Here is a 17,873-nt window from a genome sequence, read left to right as displayed (position 1 = left end):
ATTTGTTCTATGAAAGATAATGCCAGGGTTGTACTTTTGCTTGCTTATTATTATTGTTACTTTTTTAGAGGCTTCAACTATTCACTAGTATTTCTTTGATTACATACATTTTATTAGCCTAAGGAAATATTTTTATATTATCAAATATCTAAAATTAAGAGGTGTGAGGTAGTCACTAAGAGAATCAGGTTCGTCGGGTGAGTTGTCTAAAGGACATTAGTGGTGTGACGTGCAGAACACTGTGAAGATAGCAAGTGAGCTTGGCCTCTCACAGATGAAAGGCAGGCACGTTGGCCCGATAGTAAAGGCAAATGGGAGGGACAGGTATTGGAGGAGACAGGCAGTGTGTTCCCATGATAAGACTGCAGAAGAGAATTGCTGAGTTAAGGAATTAAGTAAATTATTCAAAATTTAAAATCTAGAAAATTTAAAAAAGTAAATCCAATCTGTCTTTTGAAGTGATTGCTTAGATTTTTAATGAGACATTTATATTTCATTTTAAAGAAAAAACAAGATCTTCTTGGCCTTAAGTATATTCTCTAAGTGGTCCTAGATGTATCTTAGCCCCACATGTATTGTCCTTACAGGCAAGATTGACTCTTTTCTTTTCCTTTTAACTTTTGTTCTTTCTTTTGAGTACCTAGCACAAGATAAAGAGAGGTTGTTAATGTGTTTCAAGTGAGAACATTTGGACATACACATACATAGCTAGAGCAACATAAAAATTACTTTTGAATGCTCTTGGTGAGAGCACTAAATTTCTACATTGCCTGTGAAATAGTTTTAAAAATAAAAGGATATTTATTTGAATTTAAGTATATTCCTTGCCTCTTTCAGTGGGTATTTTTTCAAGTTAGTTATTGGCAGTGAGTCACTAACATACTATATTATTTACCTGTTTTTTTCCTTGGGGAAGGCAATATGGAATGTACTTTTGAGACAAATCAAAAGAAGAGTCCTAAGTATCATACTAATACATGATTAACCATATTTTTACAGATATTTGCTGACCTTTTTGGTGACATAGCACTAATTGAATCTAACATAACTTCATAAAAAATTTGTATTACTACATATACATGAGTATATAGGTTAAATTAAAATACATATTAATAGCATAGAAATGACAATAAATCTTAGTTAAAATATTTTTTAAAGTGAATTTTGGGTCTAATACAGGCATGTTGTTTTAGGTATATTCCCAATGTCAATTTAGAGCTAATATAATGATTAAGAGTGTTAATTTGCTCTACCAACCCATATTTTATATGACCTAATGATGGAAACTTAAGGAATGTTCAAGTCTGGTATAATGCATGTAAGTGACATCTAACAGCAGGGATATGGTCATGTTGTAGCCAAACTCTGAAAAAGAAATACCTTGTAAAATATAGCTGGTGCTTCAGATTTGGAATCCGAGACTATTGTAGACATTTTCTAAGCGGTTTGTAGAGATTCAAAAACAAAAGAAACCCCATTAATACTGTAGCAAGGTGTAACAATAATTTACTGCCCTGGAATTAAACTCTCTGACAGCTTTCCCACTGACATAGTTGGGAATCCGGAATCAAACCTAAAAAGCCCCTCGCTAGCCAAAATAAACAAGCCCATGCACTAAAAACTATGTACATAAAATACCCAACTGATCCTTCTCTCAGAGTCTCTTTACTTTTACTTTGATATTTCATACAGGTTTGATGATCTGATTTCCAAACATTTATGCTTCAGAACATTAAAAGAGGGAGGCGTTGAGGAGATAAAAATAGAAGCAGGTATTACCTAAGCCAGTCAAAAATAGTAGTTTACAGCAAAGGAAGAAGTGACATAGGGAAAAAGCAACATAAAAACCGGAAAGGGGGGGGCGCCTGGGTGGCTCAGTGGGTTAAGCCGCTGCCTTCGGCTCAGGTCATGGTCTCAGAGTCCTGGGATCGAGCCCCGCATCGGGCTCTCTGCTCAGCAGGGAGCCTGCTTCCTCCTCTCTCTCTGTCTGCTTGTGATCTCTCTGTCAAATAAATAAATAAAATCTTTAAATAATTGGAAAGAAACACAAGAAGAATAACTTTAAAAAAAAAAAAAAAAACCGGAAAGGGGCCATTTCATGTAAAAGCAGATAATCTTATGCATTTCAAGGCTGCTTTCTCACTGAGAACATTTTGATTTCATAATCAACTCATTACTGAGTCCTCAAGAAAAGGTTAAATTATGTTTAATTTTGTATTTCTACTTAAGACAGGGAAGCTTAAAATAGATTTTACATCAGTTTTTATCCAAAGTAGTTAAAATAAGTAATGCATTAAATAATCTCTGAATTACTTAGTGAACTTGGCTATCCAAAATGGTTCTAGGTAATTGAAATGTTGACTTTGGTGCCATCATTAGCACCAAAAGTGTTAAGAGAACACCAAAATAAAGGTCAATTGCAAGGGACATCCTCCTGTCTTCTTCCTCACAAAAATGTTTTTCCTAGTAGAACACAGTTCTGTTTTCTAATAGATAAAATCTGAAAACATAGAATTCACTTTCTATAAATTTATTCTGTTCTACCAACATTCTTTCCCATTTTATTGTTGTCTTATTTAATGATCATTGAGCCTCTAATTACCTGAGGGATCTTTTACCATTCTCTCTTCCCAAGGCCACCCTTCTGTTGAATACAGTCCGTTCATGCTACCAAGATGAGCTGATAGAGCCTAAATTTGACAGATAGATAGCAAGGTAGGAGGGAAGATAAATAGATTGGCCTGATAACACTAATTAGAAACATAGACAATAGACAAATACCACTGAACACTTTGCTGTGTGATAAAGCTATGTGGTTCTTGTCTGAAAAGAGTATATACCCCATTTGAATTGAAGAGTCAAGTATGATTAATACTGAGATCATTCTGAATAGTGTGAGCATGTATATAATTAAAATCATGAGTTTTAGATTACAGGAACTGAGAAAAGATGAAAAACAAGGTGAAGTCATTACAAGAGGCTTGCTGAACAAAATGTGAATTGAATTGGGCCTTTAAGAAACAAAAGAATTTAAAAAATGGAGAGGAAATAGGAAGGAAGGCATTTTTATCTTGCAAGAAGAATAGCCAAATGAATAGAGTCAAAAATAAATACGTAGTGGGGATTAAAGGGACAGATGGTATTGGATAAATATGGCAGACCCTGATTTTGGAAAACATAGAATGTTAGCTGAGAGGATTTTGATTTAGATTTTTAACATCATAGATGGTAAGACAGTAAGGAGACCAAGTAGGTTTTTGAAGGGTAATAAGTACAATATTTCTAATAATTCAAATTCAGATACATGCCCAATCAGTTTTACATTACAAACTTTATTCCTTTTACCTCAAAGAGAAAGAGGAGGTAGATTTGGAAAGTAAGAAGGGATATGAAAAGAGAACAGATGGGATGTTTATTTTATCCACTGAAGTACTTTAGTAGTTAAACCTCTAGTGAGGGGGAACATAGACTCTTTTAAAAAAATTTCTTGAGAAACTGTGGGTCCTCTCTCCAGAAAAATGCAAATACATTTAAAAACCTGTGTATAGTTTTCCGTTGGTTTACAGCTTATAAATTAAGGATCCCTGTGTTAAACTAAGCTCTTTTAAGGACGAAATTGTCTCTTCTATCTCCGTGTTCCTAACATTTGTATCCCTAACATTAGATGAATAAATGAATGACTTTATACCTGCCTTTTCTTACCCTTGGGACTTGGGGTGCTTTCCTTATCTGCTGAAGGAGCTGTGTCTCTGGAAGTGTCTCCAACACCACCCCACACCCAAAAGTTAGGGACTTTTTTCTCTGTGTTCTGTGGCTTTTACCTTATATTATAGTAAGGGATGCCCCTTGCTTACCTCCTACCTGTATGTGGAATTCTGCGAGGTTCTTTGCTCACTGTCTCCTTTTCTTACAAATTCTTTTTGAAGCAGATATTTTTATCCCTATTTTACAGGTGAGGAAGTTGATACCAGGGCCTCAAAGTAAATGGAATAAAGATTTGGACTTATTTATTAAATTGCTTTTCATATTTCTTTAGATGTCTCTTTCTCCCTCTGTTCAAAACTCATCGATGGCAGAGACCTTGTTCAATCATTTTTATATACCCAGGGTCTGGTACAATGTCTGGTGCATATAAGACCCTTTCAGTCAATTTGGTTTAAAGATATATGTGAGTAAATGAATATATACAAAACAATTCTTTTTTATTATATTTTTGTAGACATTAAAGTTCTTAGTTTATTATCGAGACTTAAAAGTTTCGATTTTTTTTCTTAAACATTATAGAATCTTCTAGGACAGGAATTTTGTGTTTTACTTTTTGGTGCCTTCAGAAGGTCATACATCAGGGCGCCTGGGTAGCTCAGTGGGTTAAAGCCTCTGCCTTCGGCTCAGGTCATGATCCCAGGGTCCTGGGATTGAGCCCCGCATCGGGCTCTCTGCTCAGCAGAGAGTCTGCTTCCTCCTATCTCTCTCTGCCTGCTTCTCTGCCTATTGTGATCTCTGTCAAATAAATAAATAAAACCTTTAAAAAAAAAAAATGAAGGTCATACATCTGCCTGGCACAGGGTGAGCCCTCATTAAATGCTTGTTGATTTAACAGGTAATGTATTGGCATACCTTGGAAAAGTGCAATATTACTCAAATATAAACTAGTGAGATTAATGAATTCATTTAATAAATATTTATTACCTCTGTCTCAGGAACTGTCTCAATAGAACTTACTGTTGAACTAGATTTAACCTACACAGTATCCTTGGGTCTAAAATGTCTTGATTTAGGAAGACTACCAATTTTTTTTTATTCAAAGGTGCACATAATAATGACTCACCTTTATATCATGATAGGTTGCCTAAACTTCTCCCTGGCTTATTTATAGAAATTTCTCTTTTTTTTCTCCTTTTATAATGGATTATTTTTGCTTATTCTTTTCAGTAAGAGAAATGTATATGACTAGAGAAAATACAGTGATTTTAGATTTATGATGCTTTTTTTTTTTTTTTAAGATTTTTATTTATTTATTTATTTATTTGACAGAGAGAGATCACAAGCAGGCAGAGAGGCAGGCAGAGAGAGAGGAGGAAGCAGGCTCTCCGCCGAGCAGAGAGCCCGATGCGGGGCTCGATCCCAGGACCCTGAGATCATGACCCGAGCCAAAGGCAGCGGCTTAACCCGCTGAGCCACCCAGGCGCCCCAGATTTATGATGCTTTTTTGAGAAAATAGAACAAGAAGATATTTTATCTCAAAAATTTTCAGAATCTATGTTTTGGGTCTGTCTGAGACTGGTCTTCATTTGGGTTTATGAAGACTTTTAGATTCTGCCACTTGGCCTGAAAATCAGTTCTAGTATAGAGTTTATGAATGCTGATTCAAAAGAGGTATTATTTGTATATACTTTAACATCATAATGTTCTCTAACCTCAACAACAGGGCAGGTATGGATAAAGCAGATTGAGTATTTCCATTTTAGGCACAAGACACCTACGAAGTGGCAGATATCTATTTAAAATCAGATATCCCAGGGTTTATGTTGTGTTCCCACTCTGTCTCAGTTGGTCACTTAAGGGTTTAAAGTATAAACTAGTTCCAAATAAATGCCAAATTTCAGGACAGGACTTTTAAAATGTCAAATTGTTTGGTATTTATCTCTGATCACATTAAATTTTATGGCATATGTTTCATTTTTGCCTAGGTAAATATGCTGAAGATATATTTGGAGAATTGTTCAATGAAGCACATAGTTTTTCCTTCAGAGTTAACTCATTACAAGAACGTGTGGACCGTTTATCTGTTAGTGTTACACAGCTTGACCCTAAAGAGGAAGAATGTAAGTTTATTCATATTATATTTTCTTTCACATGTATCCTAGGTTTGGTGAGATGAGCATTTAATTTAAGAACAGTATTAAACACGAGTTTATTACAAGTCTTTTTTACCCATGGCCTTTGATGTATATGTTGCAATAAATTATGGGGTACGTTAGAGAAGGATTCAGAATCTAAAAGCTGAACTGCTTAATTTGTTACCATTTTGGGGATGTTGGAAAGAAGACATTTTCAAAGTTACTTATATAACTAGATCTATAATCTATATAATCTATAATCTAAAATCTATAATCTAGATTTTTAAACTCAGAGTTCACATGAAATAACATTATGAATATGATACAAAGTTAGAGTGTAATACCAGTATTTTTGTTTTCTAAATTACTATTAAATAATTTAAGTAATGGTGAGAACTAGGAATATAATTTAGAAACTGTGTAAAAAATGATCTTTTAAACAAAGACCTATATAATTACATTTACAAATACTGTGTTGACTTACTGTGTTACATAAAACTGTTTAAATATCAGATGTCATGTTGGCAGCTGGAAGGGCTTTTAGCACGGTGGCATGTTAATAAGACAAATGGTAAATGAGAGCAGTTGAAGATGTAAAAGTGCTTATTAATGGGGCACCTGGGTGGCACAGTTGGTTAAGCATCTGACTCTTGGTTTCAGCTCAGGTCATTGTCTCAGGGTCCTGTGATCGAGTCTAGTGTTGAGCTCCATGCTTCGCGCAGAGTCTGCTTAGAGTTTCTCTCTCTTCCTCCCTTTGCCCTTCCCCCTGCTTGCTCTCTCTCAAATAAATAAATCTTTTTTTTTTTTTAACTGCTTATTACTTTATACATTCCTTACATCCTTTACTAAGAAAGGTTTGGGAGGTTAAACACTAGTTTCCATCCTGGTTATATACTTAGAGTAAATAAGTGGGTTGGGGTAGTGGCAAGAATTGATCTATTTTGATTGTAGAAAAGGGGCCTTATCTGACAGGAGCCAGAGAACAGTGTGTGGTGTTAGGGCTAAAAGGATCAGCCTCGGAGGCAGACAGATCGGGCTTTTCTCTTTTGGTTCCATTGCTTATTAACCATTTTGCCTTAGGCCAGTTTTATCATGTTTCCTAGCCTTGGTTTTCTTATGTTTAAAATGGAGTAATAATTTCTTTCTCATTGAATTGTTTGCAAAAATTAAGTGAAATAATCATTAGTGAGAACATCAAGCACATATAGTCTGTTCTCATTAAATACCTCTTGTATCACTCTTTTTAGCGATAGTGAGAAAAAAAATTTTTCCTTCTCTGAATTTTATTTTGGTGTTTTTGAGTGTGTTACAAATCATGCATCAGTGGAGTTGCTGGAAAGACAGTCGTGGTGTAGCCATCCAGAGCCACATTGCTGCAGCCAGTCCATAGATCCAGACGCTCACGCTGAGTGAATTTTACTTGTGAGGATGATAAAGATACTGTTTTAGGGGGAAGAATTAAGAATTGTGTAGTACTGGCCTTGCTATGGTATTTACCTACATACTTAAACCCATATTAAATATTTAAGAAATCACCTACTTTCTTAACATCAGAAAATCATTCTAAGAATTAAGAATGTACAAATTTGGTACATTTCTTATTTTAACATGCTGCATAGTCCAAAAGAAAATGAGTAAATGAAGTTATTTTAGATTATCATGTATGTGATGGAGCTCTGCTAGTTACTGGAGATACTGATGTAGGAGATAGGGTCAGTCTTCAAGAGCTTATAGCTATATAGAGATCCTTAGAGTATAAGATAAGTAATAAGTGAAATAGATGATGATATAGATTGCCTGGCACTTGAAAATATTTTCTTTATGGTAAACTTTGTTTTAAGTTTAAAGCGTATGTATAATATTTATAGTCTAGATAGCATAGACGTCAAAAGTATGTTTAGCCAAGAATGCCACTGAGGACTAAGTAATTCTTTCACTGTTGTTGGTGTAAGCTAAATAAAAGTAAGAAGGGGAAATGGGAAAAAAGATTATTTAAAAAAAGGAAGAAGAAAAATGTGGGTTAGTGGGGGCTGGGGATGGCAAGCAGGAAAAAGATGTTTGATGGGAAATGTAGATGATGCCTTTTGAGCCTTAGAAATCACAGGTGCCTTCAAACTTACCTGGTTGGAACAACACTGTGATATAATGGTAGAGCATTTAAAATGTGCTTCCTGATTCACAGGCCTCTACAGTCACAACTTCCTGAGCTGTGCTAACTCTTAAATACGGTATGTGAATTTGTGTACTATGTTAAATCCGCTTAGAAAAAGAAATAAAATAGATTTTTTATTTTTGTTTTAGTATCTTTGCAAGATATAACAATGAGGAAAGCTTTCCGAAGTTCCACAATTCAAGATCAGCAGCTCTTTGACCGCAAGACTTTGCCTATTCCGTTACAGGAGACGTATGATGTTTGCGAACAGCCTCCACCTCTCAATATACTCACTCCTTACAGGTCAGTGGGGTAATAAATGTGAAGGCTGGCGATTTATCGCAGACTTTCAATCCAGATCAGTAGCACTTTACCCTTAAACGCTGAATCCCCGAACATTTTTTATGTCACTGAGCATTTCACCAACACATAGAACCCTCCTCATCTACCACCTTTAGAAAACTTTTGCTTTATACACTAGGTGGGTTCCCAAGGTTCTGGCATACAAAAGACAAAACTTACTCAAGGAAGTTGTTTGAAAAGTATTATTAATCAAAGCCAATGGCAAACTTATTAATATAAAGGGGCAAAGAGTTACTGTCTTCTTAATGTAATAGCTGGTCAGGTGAAAAATAAAAAATGAAGAACTCAAAATTCCACCACACTAACAAAATATAGAAATATCATTTTTGTTTGCTTATGCCTACTCTTGATCTATATGCATTAAGTTTTTCAAAATGCATGTGTAGTATCTTTTAAAGATGTTTTGTACCATTTAAAATAAAATCTGGAATTCCTCAGGCTTTCTTAGGGGGTACTTTCACATAATTTGTTCAATTGGTAATATACACAACACATTCCTGAATAAAATGGTATTCAGATATTTATCTGAAACTGTTTTGTCAGTATGCAAGTCATTGGCTAAAAATAACTGTTGCTACTAGAATAAGTTTTAAAGGATATTTTTGGGGTTTGGTGAGATAATAAGCAAATTAGAGTAATTGGCAGAAACCTGTGTAATTTCTCTATTCTAATGATATTATTGTCTTTTCAGGCTTTTATCTTTGGCAGAACCTTTTGTAACTATTGGAATTTCCCAAAGGACTTTTAGAAAAGTTGGTATTCAGCACAAGTTAGGGATGAAAATCGTCCAGCTGTTCTTCAGATTAGTAACACCAACTCTGAAAAACACCTGGTTTTCCATTTTCCTTAGTTTTTTTTGTCTGATTCGTGAGAAATATTTTATTGATGCAGCATTCTAATTTATTTTGTCAGTATTTTTACGCATGCTGTATTTCATTAATGTAAGAGAAAAGCATTTTAGTAAAATTATTCTGATTGCCTCTCTAAGTCTTACTGGTATATGTTTTAATTGATATTTTTACATTTCAGAGATGATGGTAAAGAAGGTTTGAAGTTTTATACCAACCCTTCATATTTCTTTGATCTATGGAAAGAAAAGATGTTGCAAGATACAGAGGATAAGAGGAAGGAAAAGAGGAAACAGAAGGTATTATAAGAGATTCAAAAAATTAAAGTTAGTTTTTGTGTATTTGTGTTTTGTTGCATGCAGGGAACTTGACTAGGCTTGTATGTTGACAGTTTTATACTGAAGTCTTTATAACCACACAGGAAGATCACAATCTAATGGGGGAACAGATGAACAATCAGTATTATAATGTGGTGTAAGTGCCATGCCAGAGGTATGCATGAAGGGTTCAGGTAGCACAAAATGGCACCTGCTTTAGCCGGAGGACAGGGTTGGTAAACACTTCCAACAAAGCTTATAATACTGTAGAACAAATAGGAATTAAGTGGGCCAGGGAAGAGAAGGGCATTCTGGTAAGAAGGGACAAAGGAATATTGTGCAGATGTTGGCAAAGTAGATTAAGCTATATTTTCTTACCAAAGATCATATCATAAATGTTTTGGAAAGATTATATTCTCACTAAATTCCTATTATCTGTCTGCTATGTTGCTATTTTTCTACTTTGTAACAAAATGTTCTTGGATCTGCTTTATTATATATTGATAATAACTGGAAATAAAGAAGGAGGCAAAATTGGGATTTAGGCAGAATTATGAAGGAGGCAAAATCTGTTTCTTATCATCCCTCTGTTTCTCCTGTAACTATCTCTCCTCTCCCCTTTTCTCCATAATACCTTCGTGTTATTATTTTCTGTACTAGACAGTATCCCAGCGTTCTAGCCAGAGTTTACAGACTGGTGACTGGCAGCTCAGATTATGCCTGCAGTCAGTGTTTTGTTTGACAAACACAGTGGTTTTAAAATCCTTGGAGTGGAAAGTCTTGAATGGACATGCCTGTTTTTTCATTGCAATCCCCATCTTACACCTGATTTTCTTCATTCATGTATGTGATCTGCTTCGCCCCTTTGGGCATTTGACTTTGTTACACCAACTTTTGACCTCTCTCTGCTTTCTCCCACAATTTGAATCATTCTGTTTTATTTTTTGAATACCCTGTTTCTGTTGAGTGACACGTTGTTATGGGTTAATTGAATAATTGTATTGGCTAGCTAATTGGTCACTTTCCAGATTATATAACCTTAATAAATTTTAAGGTTTTGGTTAGAGTTAGTGCCATTATTGGTAGAAATTTCACTCATTATAGCAAAAACTAGTAGATTTGGGAGGAGAGTTGGTGAATCTTTTTTCATCTGAAAGGACTTTCTGACCTCAAATTTTATTATTTAGGCATACTACTTTTTTAATTAATTACTTTATTAACATATAATGTATTATTTGCCTCAGGGGTACAGGTCTGAATTGTCAGGCTTACACGCTTCACAGCACTCACCATAGCACATACCCTCTCCAATGTCCATAACCCAACTATCCTCTCCATAACCCCCCTCCCTCCAGCAACCCTCAGTTTGTTTTGTGAGATTAAAGAGTCTCTTATGGTTTGTCTCCCTCCTGATCCCATCTTTTTAGGCATACTGTTTTTATCTGATGCATCAGTTAAAATTAGAGGTAAAAGAAACGTGACCAGAAACTGGGATTGCAAGCAAGCTAGCTAAGATTTAATTCTGAATGTACAAATGAACTGTCTCTGTGTTACTTTAACTTTATTATGATGGCATTGTCTTTTTCAGTATTAATGTTAGAATTTTATTTTGATTGTTAATAACATCTTTTTAAAAACTTAGTACTTCAGCATTTGGCTTTGTTTCAATACATCTGTTATAGCAGAAAAATCTAGATCGTCCTCATGAACCAGAAAAAGTGCCAAGAGCACCTCATGACAGGCGGAGAGAATGGCAGAAACTGGCCCAAGGTCCAGAGCTGGCTGAAGATGATGCTAATCTCTTACATAAGCATATTGAAGTTGCTAATGGCCCAGCCTCTCATTTTGAAACAAGGTGTCTTTTCTTTTGTTTGTTTTTTAACAAAATTAATGATAAAATACTGGCTTTGTTTCTGATATCTATGCCTCTAAGTCTTAGGTCCTGAATTGTTGAACCAGCAGGCCCTGCTTCAGCTATAGAAATAATTTTGAAACCCTGACTTTTGTGAGCCTACTAAAGTCTGATCTTGGGCAGGTCATTTTCATACCTGGATTTTAGTTTTATCATCTATAGAAAGAGGTGGTTGGAATAGATGATCTTTAGGGTTGTTTAAGCTTTCATATGAAGTCTCAGTGCTCTCTCTCAATATTTCAGGCAGAGTCTGCTAGAATTTCATAATAGAGGAATGGGGTCTGGAATTTTTTTGAAATATTACTGTTTCACTACATATAAAATAGGAGCTGAGAAAGGGTAATATTTTGTTCCTTTTCTTTCTCCTGACTCCCTTTCTATCCCACATCTCCCACCTCAGTCACATCAGGACTTTTAAACAGAATTACTCATCCCCTTTTGCGGAACTATAGAATAGGTCTTCTTCCTTTCTCAGTCACCATGGCCTCATCTAGTAACATGCTATCCTAACTAAACATTATACTAGCATATCTCTGTAAAGGAATTTGTTAACTTTAGTTGAATGAGTATAGTCATTATTATATATATATTGTAGTTATTTTTGAATGGAAAAGAGTTTCAAGTTTTCTTTGGAATAATACATGTAAATTATTAGGCTAATATCTTTGCCAAGTTTAGAAGTAACGTACATGTAAGATACTATTAATATACGCATTGAAAGAAAAAGGCCTGAAGAATTGAGATTTATTTGAAAAAGCAATCTATAGATAAACATTTTTTCTTCTACTGTTAAGTAATATGGTATTACCTTACTTACCCAGTAGTGTAAGTTCAGTACAGTTAATCCTTGAACAACGAGGGAGTTAGGGACACCAATTCCTTGTGCAGTCAGAAATCCACATGTGACTTTTGACTCCCCCAAAAGCTTCAGTACTGATAGCCTCCTGTTGACCGGGAGCCTTACTGAGAACATAAATAGTCATTTAACACGTATTTTGTATGTTATGTGTATTATATACTATACTTTTATAATACAGTAAGCCACAGAAAAAAATGTTAAGAAAATGATAAAGAGAGGTGCCTGGGTGGCCCAGTTCTTAAGCGTCTGCCTTCAGCTCGGGTCGTGATCCCAGGGACCTGGGATCAAGCCCCACGTTGGGCTCTCTGCTCTGCAGGAAGACTCCTTCTCCCTCTCCCACTCCCCCTGCTTGTGTTCCCTCTCTCGCTGTGTCTTTCTCTGTCAAATAAATAAATAAAATCTTAAAAAAAAAAAAAAAGAGGAAAATCATAAAATACATCAACAGTGCTGTACTGTTAAAAAAAAAAAAACCCTCATGTAAGTGGGCATGCTCAGTTCAAAACTGTGTTCATAGTTGTATTTTCTAACTCACTTTGTGTACATTCATCCCCAGCATGCACTACAATCAATAAATATTTATAAATCTAAAGTTCTGCTTAAATCTGATCTTAAGTCATGTGTTGCTTTGTTACTCAGTTATTTTCTGAGTACCCTGCCACCTTTGAAAACACCAAAAAGACAAAACAATGTAGTTTGCCATCTCTGTGGTATCATGGAGGCCTTTCTCACTAATACAGACATTTAGAAGTCATTTAAGTTTAAGAGAGCAACAAGATATCCTGATGGTAGAAAATTCCAGTTTTCATATTCTGGCTTTTTGTCATTGACATCATATTTTGAAGGAAAAAAATGAAGTAGAGGTAGATAGCTTTGAACACAATTTGCCGAAAGTTAATTACTTTCTTGCTTATAAGATTCTATATGTAATACTTTCTATCCTTGTGAATTGAATTAGTATTATATTATAATATAGTAAAATAACTGCAAGGAAAGGTTACATTGTGAGCAGCATTCTTTGTTTTAAAAGTAGTAATAAATTTCTGAAGTTTCTTAGTAGTGGTTAAAATATTAACAATCAAAAGATACATGTTAAATATCTCCTGTAGCACACTGTACTGCACCTGTAATTCAAGAAAAACACACTGATACTGTATTTTTTTTTTTTTTTTAGACCTCAGACATATGTGGACCATATGGATGGATCTTACTCACTTTCTGCCTTGCCATTTAGTCAGATGAGTGAGCTTCTGACTAGAGCTGAGGAAAGGGTCTTAGTCAGACCACACGAACCTCCTCCACCTCCACCAATGCATGGAGCAGGGGATGCCAAACCCATACCCACCTGTATCAGGTATGCTGGGATGGGCAAGTGATACTTGTTCTCAGGGGCTGGTAACCTTTTTCTTGAAGGATCAGTTAGTCAATTTTTTAGGCTTTGTGGGCATTCGTTCTCTGTCACAGCTACTCAGCTCTGCCATTGGTGACTATACATAAATAAATGCCTGTTTGTGTTTCAATGAAACCTTACTTGTAAAAACAGCAGTTCAGATTTGACTGTGGAACGTCATTTGCCAGCCTCTGATAAAAGCTGACGTGTTCTCTCAGGGAAAATTTAGTGAATGAGAATTTACTTTAAAGGTTAAAGTGTGTTTCATTTTATTATAGCTTTATTATCAAGCCCATAATGTGCAGTATATTAATAAAAATGAAAAATTTTTGGAATGTGGTAAGGGACTAAGAAATGGGAACCGAAGAATGTGATTCTAAGTGTTAATTTGGTATTATGGGGAACACTCTGAGAATTTGAGAGAAAAGAGGCAATAATCTTTCAGTAAAGTGATTTTGAAGTTTAATTTTATCCATTGTTATCCAGCTAATAAAATTTTTAATAGGTAAATAGAGACCCGCTTTATAATTTTCAGTTAAAAAAAAACAGCCTTCTATCACTGAGTTATTTGATGTTCCATCCTCAGGAAGGAAGAGAGCCATAAATTTCCTTCTGTGGCTTATAATTAGTTGTTATTGATTTAACTGAAATGACATATGATGAGTCTTAATAGCTTCAGTATCAATGCAGCATTGTAATGGCCACAAGTATTGCTGCAAATATTGTCATATGATAAATGTTGAGTCATTATAAAGACTCCTATCACAGCATAAAATTGAATATTTTATTTATCAAAGTAAGCATAAAATGCTTGAGTGCATATGACAGGTGCATGGGAGGATGAGACCATTTAGAATATTACAAACGAAAGCACCACCTCTTAATTTTCTTGTTGGTGTTTTCCCTTCATCCTAAATACTGAAGAATTTTTAATTTCTTTAGGAACATGTTAATGCATCTGCCCTGATATAATTACTGGTAGTCATATCTTTCCTGTGGTTAGTTCTTTCTCTTTTAATAACTTGCTAGGATTTCTTTATCATTTCAGTTCTGCTACAGGTTTGATAGAAAATCGCCCTCAGTCACCAGCTACAGGCAGGACACCTGTGTTTGTGAGCCCCACCCCCCCACCTCCTCCACCACCTCTTCCATCTGCCTTGTCAACCTCTTCATTAAGAGCTTCAATGACTTCAACTCCTCCCCCGCCAGTACCTCCCCCACCTCCACCTCCTGCCACTGCTTTGCAAGCTCCAGCAGTACCTCCACCTCCAGCTCCTCTCCAGATTGCCCCTGGAGTTCTCCACCCAGCTCCTCCTCCGATCGCACCTCCTCTAGTACAGCCCTCTCCTCCAGTAGCTAGAGCTGCCCCAGTATGCGAGACTGTACCAGTTCATCCACTCCCGCAAGGTGAAGTCCAGGGGCTGCCTCCACCCCCACCACCGCCTCCTCTGCCTCCACCTGGCATTCGACCATCATCACCTGTCACAGTCGCAGCTCTTACTCATCCTCCCTCTGGGCTACATCCAGCTCCATCTACTGCCCCAGGTCCCCATGTTCCATTAATGCCTCCATCTCCTCCATCACAAGTTATACCTGCTTCTGAGCCAAAGCGTCATCCATCAACTCTACCTGTTATCAGTGACGCCAGGAGTGTACTTCTGGAAGCAATACGAAAAGGTAATTTCCTTGTGGCTTTTAAAAGCATTGCTATGGTATCATTAGAATCTTCCTAAATATTTGACAGAATAATGTTTTCCTCACTTAAAAGATTTTAAGTATCTTTGCACACATGGTTCTTAGAAAGGAAAGCTGTGTTCAACGTGTATTTTAAATCATTTTCCAGAAAATAAATCACATTTAATTATTTTATTTTCATACTTTAGTAGGGATTCTTAAAATGTTCATTAAATAATGAGAAATTGAAAGAGTCAGACTTACAAGTTAGAGAAAATTTAGTTAAAACCCTTTATATTATGTTTAATGTGTATATTAACTCCTTTAAAAACCGTGTTTTCTTCAGTGTTAAGGCTGTCCATTTGGTGTATCAGTGATACTTGCTCTATCAGATGCCTTTATAGGATTAAAGTTCCTCCCTTAGTAACAAAGGAAAAGCATCTCATACTCATTTATATATTCAGCCTGCATTTCCTAGGCACCTACTATAAGCCAGGCCCCAGCAGCAGAGAATGAATAATACTGCCTTTCCCTCAAGCACTGGAGAGAATAAAGCCCAGAAGATACACTCAACAACATTTATTTGACCACCGGTTGACTTTTTGGGGGAGGTGCTGAGTAGGGAGGCACAGTAGACCATCATGGCTAAATAAGCTAGCTTGTAGATAATTCACCGGGATAGCTGCTGAGTTTGACCAGTTAGTTTTACAGATAATGAAAGAATTAATTGACCAAATTAATATGATTCTAAATATGATCCCTTCAAATTCTTTTTAATAGATCTTGCTTTCCATTTTCCAGTTAGTATTTCTCACATGTACTTGATTTTATTCCAGAAAGATTAATAATATGTAGTATATAGTATTTTGGTTTACAATGAATGCTTTGGTTTTTCTGTACCAGGTATTCAGCTACGCAAAGTAGAAGAGCAGCGTGAACAGGAAGCTAAACATGAACGCATTGAAAATGACGTTGCCACCATCCTGTCTCGCCGTATTGCTGTGGAATATAGTGATTCAGAAGATGATTCAGAATTTGATGAAGTAGATTGGTTGGAGTAAGAAAAATTCATTGATAAATATTACAAAACTGAATGCAAATGTCCTTTGTGGTGCTTGTTCTTTGAAAATGTTTGGTCATTCCAGTGTTTTGCTTTCTTTTCCTTATGATAAATAACCCTTTTCCTCCATAATTTTTGATTTCTAAGAAAAATATTAGCATACATTTCAAACTAAATGTTTTACAGTGGCTTATCTTTTTTTATTTTTCCCTGAAAAGATAATTTGGTCAAATAAACCACTAAGTATTAAGCATGGACAGCTGTTGTTAGAGTAGCAGATTCAGTTTTTTGATATATCTTAATTGTGCACTTTGTGAATTTTAATTTAAAGAAAGCAACTGAGATTGAAATCTTGAGGGCAGCTGTATCTATCAATGAGCCTTACTCCATTCCTGATGTTTTAAAAGAAGAAACACTGCCTTGATTATATGAATACACTCAGAAAGTATGTTTAGCTAGTAGTATTGAATTCTCTTAAAGGAATGCTTGAATTTTTTTTAATTATTGTTTTACTGTTTTTAAATACTTGCCTTATTTGAATGTTTAGCAGTACCCCCTTCCCACTTATATATTGTGTGGTACGATTTTGCTTGCCTATAAGAGTTTAAAAAATTTCCATGTGAAATACTCTGACATAAACATACATGTAACTTACATTAACTGTTAAGAATAACAGTCTGATTTAATAAATGGTTCATTTTAAAGGTTCATGGGTGTTGCTCTTTGAATAAAACTATGTCTGATAATTTATCAAATATATATAAAGTAGGATTTTAATACATACATAGTAAGCAAAAAACTTTAAAATCACTTAAACTATATAATTTCTTCTTAATTACACAGATTCATGTTGTCTAGTATGTAAGGTAGCTTTTATATCATTTTTCAAAATCAGTATTTTTCAACTCCTTAGGCTCTTAGATTAAAATCTCAATTTGCTGTCTAATTTCAACACACTATGACTTGACACCCTAACAGCATTCTTGAAATTATATTTTGCAGTGATAGTGTTGTTAATGTTTACCCAATCCAGATTTAAGGCTGGAGGGAAAGCAGTATTAATATTAGATTGTTTAATGTGAAGTTCTCTAGTTGGACTGTAAAAGTATCTGCAGTCCTCATCCTTTTACAGTACAATCTCCAGCTCCTCCCATCAAGAGATGGGTTCTTTTCCCACCCACCTTGTTGCTGAGACCTGTTCTGGCCAATAGCATTGTCTCAGGTTAAGCTCAAGGTACCCTGCTAGAAGATCAGAAACCTCATACAGAGGGCTGTGCCAAGTGAGACCATCTTACACCAGCCAAGTACAAGCTCACCCGCTGGCCGGCTATAAACTGATGAGCAAGGCTAGCTAAGATTAGCCCAGCTCAGGAGAATTGTTCAACTGACCTATACATTTATGAGCAAAAAAGTAATGCTTATTGTCTTACACCTGAGTCTTGAGATGGATTATTTCACACA

The 17,873-nt window shown here is 35.5% G+C and overlaps 1 protein-coding gene across 6 annotated transcripts in view; it reads left to right on the top strand.

The window, feature by feature from the left end:
- Positions 1–17,120, top strand: part of WASF1 (WASP family member 1) — a 61,849-nt gene extending 44,729 nt beyond the window's left edge. For 3 of the 6 annotated variants that reach the window (XM_047733313.1, XM_047733314.1, XM_047733315.1), the window contains 7 exons: positions 5,691–5,825; positions 8,142–8,295; positions 9,385–9,502; positions 11,203–11,375; positions 13,463–13,642; positions 14,727–15,355; positions 16,256–17,120. In XM_047733313.1, the coding sequence (XP_047589269.1) occupies positions 5,691–5,825; positions 8,142–8,295; positions 9,385–9,502; positions 11,203–11,375; positions 13,463–13,642; positions 14,727–15,355; positions 16,256–16,413 (1,547 nt within the window). In that variant the 3' untranslated portion in view covers positions 16,414–17,120. Of the gene's footprint in view, positions 1–4,284; positions 4,335–4,543; positions 4,601–5,690; positions 5,826–8,141; positions 8,296–9,384; positions 9,503–11,202; positions 11,376–13,462; positions 13,643–14,726; positions 15,356–16,255 lie in introns of all 6 variants that reach the window. The other 3 variants (XM_047733318.1, XM_047733316.1, XM_047733317.1) reach the window with 3 other exon arrangements.
- Positions 17,121–17,873: the final 753 nt, after the last annotated feature.

This window comes from Lutra lutra, chromosome 6 (assembly GCF_902655055.1).
Source record: "Lutra lutra chromosome 6, mLutLut1.2, whole genome shotgun sequence".
NCBI lineage: Eukaryota > Metazoa > Chordata > Mammalia > Carnivora > Mustelidae > Lutra > Lutra lutra.
This window is presented reverse-complemented; position numbering and strand designations above follow the sequence as displayed.